The sequence below is a fragment of the Salmo salar genome, chromosome 18 (assembly GCF_965601325.2).
Source record: "Salmo salar chromosome 18, fSalSal1, whole genome shotgun sequence".
In the NCBI taxonomy this organism is placed as follows: Eukaryota; Metazoa; Chordata; class Actinopteri; order Salmoniformes; family Salmonidae; genus Salmo; species Salmo salar.
The window spans coordinates 15,998,981-16,014,340 of record NC_138308.1 but is presented as its reverse complement, the minus strand read 5'-3'; the positions used below and the strand labels follow the sequence as shown (position 1 = coordinate 16,014,340).

At 40.1% G+C, this 15,360-nt stretch overlaps 1 protein-coding gene across 2 annotated transcripts in view; it reads left to right on the top strand.

The window, feature by feature from the left end:
• Nucleotides 1-14,964, top strand: part of shtn1 (shootin 1) — a 44,124-nt gene extending 29,160 nt beyond the window's left edge. For both annotated transcript variants that reach the window (XM_014154473.3, XM_045700773.2), the window contains exons 9-17: nucleotides 2,850-2,996; nucleotides 3,784-3,937; nucleotides 4,462-4,579; nucleotides 4,760-4,842; nucleotides 8,065-8,171; nucleotides 9,025-9,075; nucleotides 9,298-9,418; nucleotides 10,146-10,304; nucleotides 13,945-14,964. In XM_014154473.3, coding sequence (XP_014009948.1) covers nucleotides 2,850-2,996; nucleotides 3,784-3,937; nucleotides 4,462-4,579; nucleotides 4,760-4,842; nucleotides 8,065-8,171; nucleotides 9,025-9,075; nucleotides 9,298-9,418; nucleotides 10,146-10,255 — 891 coding nt within the window. In that variant the 3' untranslated portion in view covers nucleotides 10,256-10,304; nucleotides 13,945-14,964. The remainder of the gene's footprint in view (nucleotides 1-2,849; nucleotides 2,997-3,783; nucleotides 3,938-4,461; nucleotides 4,580-4,759; nucleotides 4,843-8,064; nucleotides 8,172-9,024; nucleotides 9,076-9,297; nucleotides 9,419-10,145; nucleotides 10,305-13,944) is intronic.
• The last annotated feature ends 396 nt before the right edge of the window (nucleotides 14,965-15,360 follow it).

Here is a 15,360-nt window from a genome sequence, read left to right as displayed (position 1 = left end):
GCAGCTTTGGATGGGTATTTCTGTCAGCTCAACATGTCTCCTTCCCACTGGGCACAGACGTCAATTCAACTTCTATTCCACGTTGGTTCAGTGTAATTTCATTGAAGTTACGTGGAAACAATGTTGATTCAACAGTGTGGTCCCAGTGGGTTAACTGTGATTAATATGCTTGTTCTCAATCCCATTTTGCAGGCACCTGATCATGAACTTGTTTTCCTACTGACTCATCACTTAGACACTAATATGATGCATCATTGGTGTTTCCCAACAAGTAAACAATGGAATCAGGCCATTGCCTTAATATCTGACAAGGTGGCTGTGTTAATCTGCTAAAGGGTTGTTTCCGACTTAGGAAATTTACGCCTTTCCTACTCACTACTCTGTAGTCGGTATTTAGACTTACCTTACACAGGTGCATAATGGGCTTTGCAGGCATGGTTCCCTTGCGTGCGCTGAATACATTTAATTAAACCGCTGAATACCCTCCCAGTTGCTGCCCAACAGATTTTCTTGTGGAGTTTTCATTCAATAGGATTTTCAATACATTTATCTTAAGACATCCGTTTAAATATGGTGTACCTTTAATTAGAATTTTGTAGACAGACTACATAGAGAGAACGGGTTCAGAATATAGGGATCAATGAAAGAAAGCCATCTAAATATATGCATTTCAGCCCCAACTGGTAGATTTTTAAATTATTTAGGCAAATTTGGGGGTTAGGAAAGTATGTATGAATCATTCTTTTTTTAAAGTTTGGAGAGCCTTTATGCATGGAATATATTGATGATTTAAAAATACAGTGGTTTGATTCATCCAGAAAGTTGTCATGTAAATGTACAATAAGGTTGAACAATAGTCCTATAAATCACCCCTAATCCTCACTAATCATGGAACAGTGATGACAACGGTCCAGTCGTGGTGAACTGTGCTCCAGGTTTAAACTGCTACGTATGGTCTGAGTCCCATAACGATTCAAATAGGCTACATGTCCCAAATGATTGCACAACATTACCCTAATATGATCCACTAATGCAAACGACCCTCAGGGACAACTATACAGGCGTAACAGAGGAAAGCGGGGACAACTACACAGACGTGACAGATGAAAGCAGGGACAACTACACAGACGTGACAGAGGAAAGCAGGGACAACTACACAGACGTGACAGAGGAAAGCAGGGACAACTACACAGACGTGACAGAGGAAAGCAGGGACAACTACACAGGCGTGACAGAGGAAAGCGGGGACAACTACACAGACGTGACAGAGGAAAGCAGGGACAACTACACAGACGTGACAGAGGAAAGCAGGGACAACTACACAGACGTGACAGAGGAAAGCAGGGACAACTACACAGACGTGACAGAGGAAAGCAGGGACAACTACACAGACGTGACAGAGGAAAGCAGGGACAACTACACAGACGTGACAGAGGAAAGCAGGGACAACTACACAGGCGTGACAGAGGAAAGCAGGGACAACTACACAAACGTGACAGAGAAAAGATAGGTATACGAAATGGAATGGACTGATGCAAAATGTAAGCTACAAATTGAAGAACACTAACACTAAAGTGACAGTTATAATTATGTGGGTATAACTTACGGTGGCTCCCGATAGTGGCTAATATTTAATATGATACAAATTGTAAAATATAACTGAGACAGGGCCGGGCATATAATTAAAACATTCTAAAGCACATACAGTACATCAACTCCGCAGGTATAGCCCTACAGTACCCTCAAAAGTTTACCCACAAATTATGAGGGCACACAATTATTTCAGCAAGTTAGGAGGGCACACAATTACAATTCTGAATAGCCTACTTCACTGTGGAAAATGGGGCGCGATACATGTCATATGATATGATTTTCAGTTTGCTTCCATATGACTGGTTTCAGATCATCTCCAGGGATTATAAGGAAAGGTAATCTAAAACAATTGCTGTGTATATTTACAATCCCTTCTCCGAACTGATTACTCATTTACCTAGCTCTTATTAATAGCTTATCAATTTATAAATTACAGTGCATGGAGAATGCTGTTATTTCCATCATGAAAAGAAAGTAGAGGTTTGCGAGACCTTATTCTTGTTTTCCTCGCACGTAAAGTTGGTGGAATTATGATGGAATTAAGCCAAACTCAGAATAAGACGTATCTGTAGACACACCTCAGCCTCAGCTTCATTTATTCCATCTCCACCCCAAACCAATAGCGGTTGAATAGCATGCTATTCTCATGCTTAAATTCAAGGTCAGAATACGCATAGAGAGAAAAGTGCATAAAAAGGGAATTACGTTCCATTTACGCTCGCTTAACTCGGGTCAGAATCGTTCCCCATATGAATTATGAATTTGAGCTGTAACATTGGACACCAGTATCCAATGGTATACTGTTTTGAGAATATGTGATGCCGCTGTGTTTAAGATGTGGCATGAATATCTTAGAAGTGCCACATGATTGTATGACATGTATGTTCTATATGGTGTCCAGATTAGTACTCTTCCCCCTTGCAATCTAATCAGTATTCAGGAACACTCTATTCATTATGTGTTATCACCAGAGATCATTTTTGAGAACATATGTAGCTAAATGAATCACCACCCTATGCATGCTGCATAATGAGACCTCAATATACCCCCTCTCTGCAAACACACATTTTGAATAGCCTTACTGGTTTCTATACATGCTCAGGTGCTTTTATCGGTATACTCAAATATTTGTTTATTACACTAAAACCACAGGTATGGTTAATTTACTGCTAAAACAAATGTCACATGCAGTAATGTATCAACACTGTTAACACTTATTGACAGCTTCTGTCCCTTGTGTAAATCCTCCCATGCAGATGCTGGTTGAGCAGAAGAAGCTGAACAGACAGAGTCAGATTCTCCTAAAGAGCTCATCACCCAGTGAGGCCCTGCAGGCAGCCCTCACTGATGTCACCAGGCTCACCCAGGCCCTGGAGAGCCAGAGGCTGGAGCACCAACAACAGGTCACACATCAACATTAACACCACATCACCAACAACACAACGCTTCTTTAGTGTGATGAAAATTGGGTCTAGAATCTAATGTCAGCCAAGATATTTTTTCCCTCATAGTCAAATATTGCATTTTTTTTAAATGACAAAATATGACCTCATCTGAAAAAGATCTACTCCAGTTTTGCACGTGGAACAAATATGAATGTGTATCTGAAAAAGACTGAAAGTCAATTAGCTCATCAATTAAACTGTGAGATGTCCTTTTGAATGACAATTGTCACATGGAGCACTTAGGGCAGCGACTTTCTGTGTCCATACTGATAAGGAGTATCAGAGACACCATTCACTCTCAGCAGGATTTGGATGGGTGAAAACAATTAGGAAAGAGTGGGATCACTGATCTCTCCTGGTCTAGGGCGGAGGTGAGCCATACCCTCCATTTAAAGAACAATTAACACATTATTTGAGGAGCAGAGAATTTTTTTGGGACTGGCACCTATCCAAAGCTACTTATCAGCAATTATCACCACAGGAGCTGTTTTGTGGTGCAGGCTCTGAGCAGCTTACGTTTTGTTCCGTTGTTTTGTGTCCGTGTGCGTGTGTGTGTTTTAAAGCAGCACCACTTATCACTATTTTTGCCTCAACCTTTTTATGTCTGTAGTGAAGAACCACTGTTTGCCTTGTAAAATCATACTCTTTATTTCCTAACGTTCACTTCAAATTTAGTAAGAATGTCCCCGGTACACAGCATATCTTGTAGGATTGTGAGTGAATGGGTAATGTTTGGTGGTAACAGATGAAGGGGATTGAGGAGCAGCTCAGGGGTTCAGAGCTACATAAGGAGGTGCTGGCGTTACAACGTAAGCTAGAGCTCCTGGCAGAGGAGAAGAGGGAGCACGAGGAGAGATGTTCCAAGGCTAAGGTGGAGGCCAAGGATCTCAAGTTTACTGGTGAGTGGAACAGCAGAATTGGAGGACTGCCCACAGTAGCTGCACTTCCCAGCAGGGAATGAGTGGGCTTTGTCAAAAGGTTGATGTTATTCTCATGGTTTTACAATGGGATTTCTACATGTATTCAACTGAAGCCAACCTTGGGTTTTAACTATAGAGAAATGCACAGAACCCCATTCATTTGTTAGCAAAAGCAATGGACTGCAAAGAAACATTTTCATTAGAGCACTTTATAATGCATTTGTAGGTTAATCATCTCAACCTGCAGTTCTCTAACCATTTTCTGAGCCATTTCCATTCATTTCAAGTGTTTGTAATGTTGAGCCTTGGATGATGATGTACATCAGAACATTCTTCAGTCATTAACAAAAGAAATGGACTAAAAACAGTGTTTCATGGAGCAGTTCAGAATACATTTTTGGGTTAATATTCTCCATTTCCATTCAGTTCGTAATATAATGTATTTTACACCTCCCTTAATGAATGGATGCTGATGCTACTTGTCCATTTGTCCTATTGAGCAGTTGAGGAGCTGCAGAAGAAGCTCCAGGCCCTTTCTAACCCTCCGCCTGCTCCAGCCCCTCCACCTCCGCCCCCGCCACCCCCTCCTCCACCACCAGCCCCACTCACCAACCCTCTCGGGTGAGATATGAACAAATGGGAATCATTTACAATGTACGTTTTACATGAACTACATCTGCTTGAAGTAGTCATACTGGGGACCAGGCTTACTTCCTGGTCAGGTCACATGGTTAGGAAAAACTCCCTATAGGGCCCTATATATGGTCCAAGGTCAACTCACTCTTTTCTGTTTCTTTACAGTTCACTGCTATTGATGATTCGCAAAAAGAAAAATATCAGTAGGGATATTCCATTAGTTGTCCAAGATTCAGCAAAGGAGCCAGGTACAGTAAACAGAAAAATTCTAAAATCTATATTTTAAGAGCTTTAACAAAATGTTCTTATAACCTCTCTTTGGTATGTCGTCAGTTGTAGTGTTTAACTGCAAGCACTGTATGACCTTATACTATTTATTTTATTGTGCTGGCTCTGAACATTTGGACAGTAGTTCAAGGGTGTCGTCATACAGCTCCCCCTTTTCATGTAAACTACAGTGCATTCGGAAAGTATTCAGACCCCTTGATTTATTCCACATTTTGTTGCGTTACAGCCTTATTCTAAAATTGATTAAATCGCTTTTTTCCCTCATCAATCTACACACAATACCCCATAATGACAAAGCAAAAACAGTTATTTTGAATTTTTATTTTGCAAATCTGGAGGGGGAAAAAACTACTGAAATATTACATTTGCATAAGTATTCAGACCCTTTACTTAGTACTTTGTTGAAGCACCTTTGGCAGTGATTACAGCCTCGAGTCTTCTTAAGTATGACGCTACAAGCTTGGCACACCTTATTTGGAGAGTTTCTCCCATTCTTCTCTGCAGATCCTCTCAAGCTCTGTCAGGTTGGATGGGGAGTGTCGCTGCACAGCTATTTTCAGGTCTCTCCAGAGATGTTCGATCGGGTTCAAGTCCTCTGGCTGGGCTACTCAAGGACATTCAGAGACTTGTCCCAAAGCCACTCCTCCGTTGTCTTGGCTGTGTGCTTAGGGTCGTTGTTCTGTTGGAGGGTGAACCTTCGCCCCAGTCTGAGGTCCTGAGCACTCTGGAGCAGGTTTTCATCAAGGATCTCAATGTACTTTGCACCGTTCATCTTTCCCTCGATCCTGACTAGTCTCCCAGTCCCTGCCACTGAATATCATCCCCACAGCATGATGCTGCCACCACCATGCTTCACCGTAGGGGTGGTGCCAGGTTTCCTCCCGGCGTGACACTTGGCATTCAGGCCAAAGAGTTCAATATTTGTTTCATCATGAGAGTCCTTTAGGTGCCTTTTGGCAAACTCCAAGCGGGCTGTCATGTGCCTTTTACTGAGAAGTGGGAAGAGTCTTGATGGTTCCAAACTTCTTCCATTTAAGAATGATGGAGGCCACTGTGTTCTTGGGGACCTTCAATGCTGCAGACATTTTTTGATACCCTTCCCCAGATCTGTGCCTCGACACAATCCTGTCTCGGAGTTCTTTGGACAATTCCTTCGACCTCATGACTTTGTTTTTACTCTGACATGCACTGTCAACTGTGGGACCTTATAAACACAGGTGTGTGCCTTTCCAAATCATGTCCAATCAATTGAATTTACCACAGGTGGACTCCAATCAAGTTGTAGAAACATCTCAAGGATGATCAATGAAAACAGGACGCACCTGAGCTCAATTTTGAGTCTCATAGCAAAGGGTCTGAATACTTATGTAAGTAAGGTATTGCTGTTTTTTCTAACATGGCTCTTATTGATACAGTACCTAGACGTCCACATTCAGACTTTGTACAACCTGTCCCATCCACAATCTCATCTGTTTCTCAGTCCATCCTCATAGTTTGACTGTTTAGAGTTTCCACTCTCTCTTATTTCAGGTTTCACTCAGGTAGAATCACCTTCTCGCGGTCTAATCTTGAATTTTGTTGAAATACCATGTGCTCTGACCTTGGTTTTCTTGCAGTATCCATAATTGAAATTCAAATGTTTTATTGTTTTCTCATTTAAAACTGCATACAAGACATTTTTCTTTCACAAATGTTCCCCTCCTCGATGCAATGTGTAGAAATTCCTCAGTGGAATTGAATGGCAGCTCGACTTAATTGAGGGCCATAATTTAACCCAAAATTTAGGTTGCTCTCAAAGTAATTTCTATTTTCCAGAATCACTATGGGTCAGTTGGGTCACTTTTGTATGAGGAATGTAGACATTAATAATTGAGTAGTCGAAGGACACCAGTCTGTGCTTTATGAGCATTTATTGGGGATGCATTGGTCATTGACGGGCCATGTTAGTTAAAGGCCCAGTACAGTCAAAAAATAGATTTTTATGTGTATTATATATATTTCCACACTATGAGGTTGGAATAATATTGTGAATTTGTGAAAATTATGATAATGTCCTTTTAGTGTAAAAACTGTTTAAAAAGACCACCTGAAATTTCAGCCTGTTTTGATGGGATGGAGTTTTTGTGCCTGCCTGGCGACATTACCAGACAGTATAAGTTAATAGACCAATAACAAAGACAGTTTTAAACCTCTCTGCCGATAACAGCTAGTTTTCAGGTTACATATCCCTCCCATTAGGCTCGTCCAATTAGGCCCCTCACTCGGACCGCTCCCAGACAGTCCTAGCAAAATTCTTGCATGAGAAATTGCTCTTTGAAAGAAGCAATTTTTGTTTCCTTTTGACAATTTTTAATTGAAAACAGTCACGGTAAAGTACTTCATTGTTACCCAGAAATGATTTGATACTGAGATAAAAATGGCTGCATTGGACCTTTAATAAAGTTACGTTCTTCCATTTGCATGAACAAAAAACAAACCTTGAATAGTTAGTGGGTGATACATTTGTATGTATTTCTGAACATAAAAATATCCTTGTTTTGTTACCAGTCCTTCATTTTCTGTGATTTTCTGTTATTGGGCACTCACTACTGTATCTGGTTGCCCCTAGAGGTAGAAGAGAATGGCTTGAATACCGTCATCAATGATATTTTTCATTGGAATTAGAATGTTTGAATAAAAAAAAATATTTCTTTAATACTTTGAATATTTATTGGAATACTTTGGAGGACAACATTTTCATAACAATGTGAGTTGTGTGCCAGCTAACATTGGCTTTATTGTATAATCTTAATTGAAGGTTACAGGGTGATTAGGTTTACCCATTCAATTGTTGGGAGCATAGAGTGTGCAACGTTCTTACATTTCTTTCTACAAGCTGTTAAACGAAATATCTCCCAACTTTTGTCAGCTGCATATAACTTGTATTTTCTTGCAGAATTTGCTAAACTTTTCTTGTTGAACTGAATAAAAACATAATGGTTGTTGAAGGAGTACCAAAGCCATTTGTAAAGACCACTGTATGAACTGTTGCCCGTAATGTTTGCCCGCAATACTCACCGTATAGACAGCAATAGAGGAGGATGGAGGTAATGTTTTTTATTAAATCTCCAAGTAAAGTTGTACTCTAGTATGGATCAAAATCCAATAAATAACCCGTGTGCTCTTTGTGTGTTGACTCCTAGAGATGGACATCAGGCAACAAGCTGTGGATGAGATGATGCAGAGAATCAAAAGGGGGGTTAACCTCCGACCCGTTGGCCAGGCCCCCAACAAAACCAAGCCCGTCCAGGTACATGCAGAATATACCTCACAAAGGGTCACCAACATTGTACCACTTCAGCTCAGAGAAGCTGAGTTTCTACATAAATGCACTCTTTTTCCTTGTTATAGGTGAAATGGCTTTATGACCTGTGCAATCATGTTCATGAACCCGTGTCCTAAGAATAGTGTATGTGGTACTGAAGCGAGCTTGTTTTTGTACGTTGTAAGATTTCTAAGTCATGTCGACATGGAGCTCTGTACAGTATGTTTACCTTAGAGAAAAGCTGTGTTTCAACAGGAACACAGTGAAAGGCTTACTGACCTGTCGAAATCATGTTCACGGGCCTGTATGTTTCTTAGTAGCATAGCGTCTCTGACGGAAGAAAACCTTGTATCTCCATAATTGAAACTTCAGGAAATGTTAAAACTGCTCTATTTTACAAATAAGGTCCACACGACTATGTAAACTTCAGAAGCTATTTTGAACACATTGTCACATTCTAACAGGGATGACAGTGTGCTGCCGCATGCGCTTGTTTTTCTTATGAGATCTCTAAGACATGTCAACATGTAGCACTCTGCCCACAGTTCTCTCAAAATTGGAGACCATTAGGACCTATACTTTACCCAAATTATTTTATAATGCGTAAATTGTCTGTTTGCATGGGAAATTAAATAATTATACACTATGTGGACATCTTTTTATTTTTTGACCCTGTTTTAACCCGTATTCTGGTCTCTGTGGTATGAAGAGTGGTCTAGAAATACACTACAATGCTAACAGGTTCTGTAGGCTGAAACAGTGATTGGGATAAATGTGTCAAATATGTGCTGCTTATTTACCAAACCCATCTTCCCATCTGTCCTCATCCTCTTACCAGCGAGAAAGGGTACCCTCTAATTCTGCCATTCAGGAACTTAAAGGAATTCTGGTAATGGAACCTTTTAATAATAGCAGTAGTCCTTTTTGAGGTACTTTTCTTTTCCAAAATGTTGTTATTTGTTGTTGGTGATAAAACCATGATTTGTTAGACACTACAGTATACAAGCTACCAGAACAAACTATATTTTATAATACATAGCTACTTAAGTTGTTAGAGGTTATTCTCAAAAACATACCAGAATCTGTTTCCCTTTTTGTTCCAACTGTACAGGCCACTTTCAAAAGGCCCTCCCCCCACCTTAAAGTTGGATCTCCATCAACAAACACTGAGTCTGAGCTGGAGAGAGTTCTACAGAGACGACGGGGCGCATTCAAGACCTCACAGGAAAGTTGTGAGTTTTGTCTCCTTTAAAATATATACAACTAAAGAATGACAAGCCCATACTTACTCTGGAGGGGGTTTCAGTGGTCGTAAAGATGACAAACGATATTGTATCACTTTTTGTCAATTTAGACAAAGGCAGTCTTATGTCCTGCTAATAGTTTAAGTATGAATAGCTAAAGGATGGGATCATGGAGAGAGTCTTGTGTAACAAGGAATAGGTAAGATGCCATCCGTAGTAGAGTATCATAACGGAACATTTCTTGTTTTTGCTTTATTGTTAATATTAAATTAAACAAGTAATTTTACATTTAGGAGACTATATATATATGAGGCATGTTCAAATTAATTTCCAGTAATTAATGCAAATATACGGTTTGCAAATGATATCAATCATTTGCAAACACATGTTCTAATTATTTAATAATTATTTAGTGAAACAACATATTGCAAATCTCAAAATATGACATCTCATCTTCCACACAGCCCACCCATGTTTTGTAGTATGGACACCACTTCCTGCTTTGCTGAGGAGGTGGTTCCTGGTAGTTGATCTAGTTAAATGTTACATTATTTTACACTCCTCTGCAAACATACCTACAGAATAATATCAGTTCTCTGTCATTGCAGATCCTACCATCAGACAAATAGGTAAACATACTGTAGGCCTACAGTAGCAATTTCCAACTGTTGAATGTAGAAATATTGTGGATCTATATGTGATTGTGTTTGTGAAGGTTCGCCGTCGTCACCTCGTCCCTTCCCCAGCAGTGTTCTGGATGTCACCAGGGTGAGAGGGGACCAGCCTCAGACCAAGCAGAACTCCCAGGACTCTGTCCCGCTCTAGGCCCACTCAGCTGACCTGAGTCCTTGCCACTAGCACCCCAGGGCCCTGGGTAAGTGCGCCTCACAGAATGTCTCAACACCTGGAATCACTGCATGATTTACAATGAAGTTTAAGTCCCAAGACCCAACTGATCGAAAATGAGAAACCTACTTCTTTCTGTAAGATAAATCTCCTAGAGTAAGAACCAGTCTGGCCCTAGTTGTTTCTGATGATTACAGGAATAATTAGAGCAGCTCTTGAGATCCAGTGCACCATGGCTTCATGTTTTATTAAGCTGTGATGTTTTCACACTGCTGCTTGTTTTGTTTTGGGGAGGGAGTGCACTACTGTATGAAGGATTACCATGGGGCGATTGATTTAGGTGAAATGAAATACTTTGTTCCCACAACCGGAGGCTTTGTTAAAATTTCTTTAATGGTGAAGGTGAAGCCCACATTTTTGACACAGTCTTTGTTTGCACTGAGAGGATCCGTCAGCCGGCTTTTGTAGCCTTGAACATTTGCCAAAGCAAGTATGTCTTTAAATTGGTCTGTCTAGACCAGTATTAACCTTGTAGCCTCCCAGTGAGCAATTACAGGGCACTGTGGCAGATTTTGTTTCCACTACTCCCCTCGCTCGATACTCCCCCAGTCTTTCATGGACCAAGATAATTTTTTTTTGTGCAGGTGTTATTTGAAGGCATTATTGTAAAGATTTTTTGTAGCAGAATCTATTTCATGACTAAAGAATTTCAAGCATGTAAATGCACATATAGCATCGTAACTGGTAGTACTGGAGCTTTAGATTTTAGTCAAATGCTTGACATGTCAACTACAGGTTAAGCTGTTCTGCTAGGTGTTTGTTACGGAACAATTGGATTGGGATCAACTTGCTCTCAGAACGCCACAATGACCATCACGCTTAGTTGACCATGAGGATGGGCTTTTTTCACTCACCTGCACAAATTCGTTGGACTATTTCTGAAGTGAGGGGGGAATGTGAGAGCCAGAAACAGGAGTGTGACGTCCCGTAGCCATTGTGTGGGGCACTAATTGAGGATTTGGGTCTCATTTGTCACTAAGGCACAATTTCCACTTGGAGCACAGTTGAAAGAAAGGGTCAAATCCCCCAAGATTGTGGAGGAAATTCAATTTGAGTGACTTTTCTTTCTGCCATCTTGTTTACATGTATACTACTTACCCCCAAAAGCCTGTTTGAGGATAAAGTGTCTTATGTTAGATTTATCTTCCAGGCGCCTCAAGGGGCTCAGACTTCATCTTAAGACCTATTGGCTCTGCACATTCATTCATCAGCGGACTGCTGAAAAAATACAGACAGGGCTACAACGTTGTTGGAAGAGGAAGTTACTTTGTCATTTTATTTAACAGCAGAATTCCCCTCGACAATGGCCTTGCAGACAGAGGGATCAGTGGACAAGGGGACGTTGCTTGCACCAAGGACTCGGAAATGACTAATTGTGCAGACTGACATGTTTTTCTTATGGCCCTCCATTTTCTCATGTTGAAGGAAGAGGAGGTTAACTAAGACTAAACTTAGATAACGTCCAAGGAGATGAGAGTGTCATTGAGCATCACACATTGCTTGAGTAAGCCACTCTACGTGTTGGACAGACAGAAAGCGAGACAAAGAGAGAGAGAGAGAGAGAGAGGGAGAATACCTTAGTAATAATGGAAGTTATAGCAGGAAATGGTACCACCGGCTGGGATTCAAACACAGATAAACAACCTTCGCGCTGCGATCCTGATTCATAAATGTAAAATATTGCCTTGATTCCAACTGTGTTAACTGTCAAAATGCTAATAGAACTGGTACATCATTTAATTCAAACAGAAAATTAAGCATGCTTCAAGGGAGAAAACATTTTCATTGATTTGATGGCAGTTACTGCGGTTCCACCAAGTGCAGTGCGATGTCAGTAATCTGCGTTTCTTTGAATCCTGGCCTCAGTCTCTCCTCACCCTCTTTGAAATGATTGCACTTAAAAAAGTATGTCATTGTAGGTCTTCAGTATTTCGTACGGAATCTGATTCTAGAAGTCACAAACAGTATCACCGACTACGGCCAGCTGATGCTTGCTCTCCTTGGAGCTGTTGTTTTCAGCCCATGGACATCTCAACAGCTCAACGCTGAAACAGAGTCCATGACCTGGCCTTTCCCTGCTTCCTCTTTAGCGATCTGCCGTCTGACATTGATTGACAAGCAGTAAAGATTCTGTCAATCACGGCGACAATGTAATTATCCAGAGGCATGCAGTGTCCCTTTTTATTTTGGTGAGAGCCATCTTTACCGCTCTCTATTTCTGTCGCCATCAGCCAATACAATGCAACGTTTTGTTGTTTTTTTCCCCCCAGAGGGATTGGCAATTAGGAAGCCTCTTTTTAGTGTGTCTGGGAAACACTTAATTTAGCCTATTTTGTTAGTCATTCCGTTTATTTTCCAAACAGAGTAATTGCCTGGTGGGGAACCATGGCTGCTCAGGGCCAATTCACACGGCTGCTTTCTCTCTGCCCGCTACGTCTGGCGATCCACACTCATTGATTAGAGGATGTCTGTAGATCCAGTGAACTCCCTAGCTCTCTCTCTCTTTCTCTTCTTCCTTGGCTTGTTTGGATGTTAAGTAGATGGCTATATGAACACAGAATATTCTCTCATCTTTATCAACAATGTTGTATTATATACCATAGTAGTTGAGGCAATGCCGAGCTAAGCACTTTAAAACCAAGTGAAATCCAGTCTATTATGATGCTTACAATCTTTAGTAAGTTGATATTCCAATTAAAATGCGAGTTTACTCATGCTAAAATGTTGTAACGACGCAGGTATTCTTGATAACAGGAGTAATTGTGCTTTAGCCATGTTCAGCTTTTACTCAGATAGAATGATATGCCTACGTAAGCTACGATAAAGATAAGCCAAGTTAAATAAGTATGGAAAAACTATCCTTAAATCATAAATCAAGTAAATTGATAGGTTAAATACAGTAATTAATGGATAAATCAATGTTGCATTTTCAGTTGAAAAGAGCATGAATGAAGAACTCCTTTGACAGGCCCATTGAGGCAGGCCGTAAGTGCTCCAACACAGCTGTGTGGTGGCTCTCCCTGTCTGTTGGTGCACAAAGCACCACTGAACCGTCTACTTCCCACTGGAACAACTGCCCCCTCTGTTACACTGACGCAGGGCATGCCGCGACTGTTTAGACCGCTGGTTTTGTCTTTAAAAAGGGCTACATAATCATTTCCTCTAGGAACTGTGTTTTGGAGCCGGATGAGGATATGACAAATTATGAAGGGGCCCTTTCTCAGTGTGTTGGCTTTAATCGGTGGTCAGCATTGATTCGCTGTATGCTTTAGCCTTCTTTTGTGTCGGCTCTTTCAGATCCATCTGTCATCCTGTCAACATTGCTTAAAAATAGGACGTTTCCTAAACAATAACTTATATCAGCACTAACATGTTACACGAAGATATTGATTAATAATCAGTTCCACTAATTGAGTAATAGGGAGTGCCACTAATATCAAATATTTTTCTGTCTGTATCAAACTATTCCAGTACTTTGGTGGATTTCTAATCAAGGTCGATTTAAAATTGCTTTACACGCAAATGCTTGTTAAGATGGATGAGTGTATAAATTGTTGGTCTTGCTCAGTGTTTCACATCTATGTTTCTTTTCATCTATTTCTCTTTAGACAACAGACCTGCACCTGTCAATGCTGCAGTCAGCTCTCTGGTGAAGGAAAGAAGACCTCAGAGTACAAAGCCTGCCTGCTGTCCCCACTGCACTACACAGGGTTGGGGAGTAATGAATTACATTTTGCAGTAGGTTGGTGGTAGTTGAACTTATTCAAATCTAAGTAGTGTTTTCAGTAGTTAATCATTTTTTTGCCATGTAGCGGTGTAGCTAACTACTGGAACTACACCACTAATTTTTTCCAAAATGAAAAGATAATATGGGTGAAGTAGGCAATATTTTCCTTTCTTTTTCGGCATCAGACCTGCCTAATTCTCACTTGAAACACAGTTTTTGTGTTTAATAGGCTAAATTACACATTCAGATGTACATATGATACTTTTTCAAAAAGTCGTTTGGATGTAGTGAACTCCTTTTTCAAAGTAACTTCAGTTAATTCAACTATATTTTTCTTAAGGCTAGCTTTAGTTTAGCTTAAATTCTTTCAGTGTGAAGTAATTGGTAGCTTGGTAAACTATCTTCTCAGAGTAGCTTCCCCAACACTGGCATTATACCAATAATGGAAATGTAGTCATAAACCACATAAAAATAGTGGTTATTAAATGGACAGGTTTATTCAAAATAATCGTGACCACAGTGTCTTACGTAATCTTTTTTGTATGTGTGTGTATTTTTTATTCTTTGGAATTTGCAAATATATGTGTAAATATCATGTTCTGTTTATTCCAGAGTATGTGATGCCAAATTATTGTGATTCCTTTATGTGGTCATTTTGATCAATTCACTTTTGTTTCCAAGGAACAATACAGATCAACGCTGCATTTGGTTAGCGTGAAACCTTTTTGCACTAAGTGACGACTGAAAATTCATTCATTTTAATATGGGAAGAAATGTAATGGTGTATAATTTAAATAGATTGTATGAGCTATTCATTTTAAGACTTGTAATTACATTAGATTGACGTAAACATAAATAGAAAATGTCATTTTGGAATAAAAACACTATGGTATTCATTTAATCCTTGCCCTCAAGAATATTATGTAAATGACTGCTCCTCCGTTTCTCCAACAAAGAGCGAGGATGTGTCTTTTCTTAAATCTGCAGACAGAAAACAAGTGAAATAAGTTGAATGGACAACAAAGGCTTTAAAAAGGCCAAAGCGAAACTAGCCCCTGCATGACAGTCTATTGAACATGTTCTGTAGAGGTCTGTGCACATTGAACATGTCCCTCCTCGCTCCAGGCCCCTCTATTCTAGGTCTGTGATGATTTCTACTGCTGTGACAGCACTAAAAATATATATATTCCACATAGCCAGAGCCAAACGATATACAAGAGTCCTGTATATGCAATTGGTGCAGAAGTTAATTCTTTATTTTATACAAAGATGAACTCGCTTTTCAGTAATTGCCCAA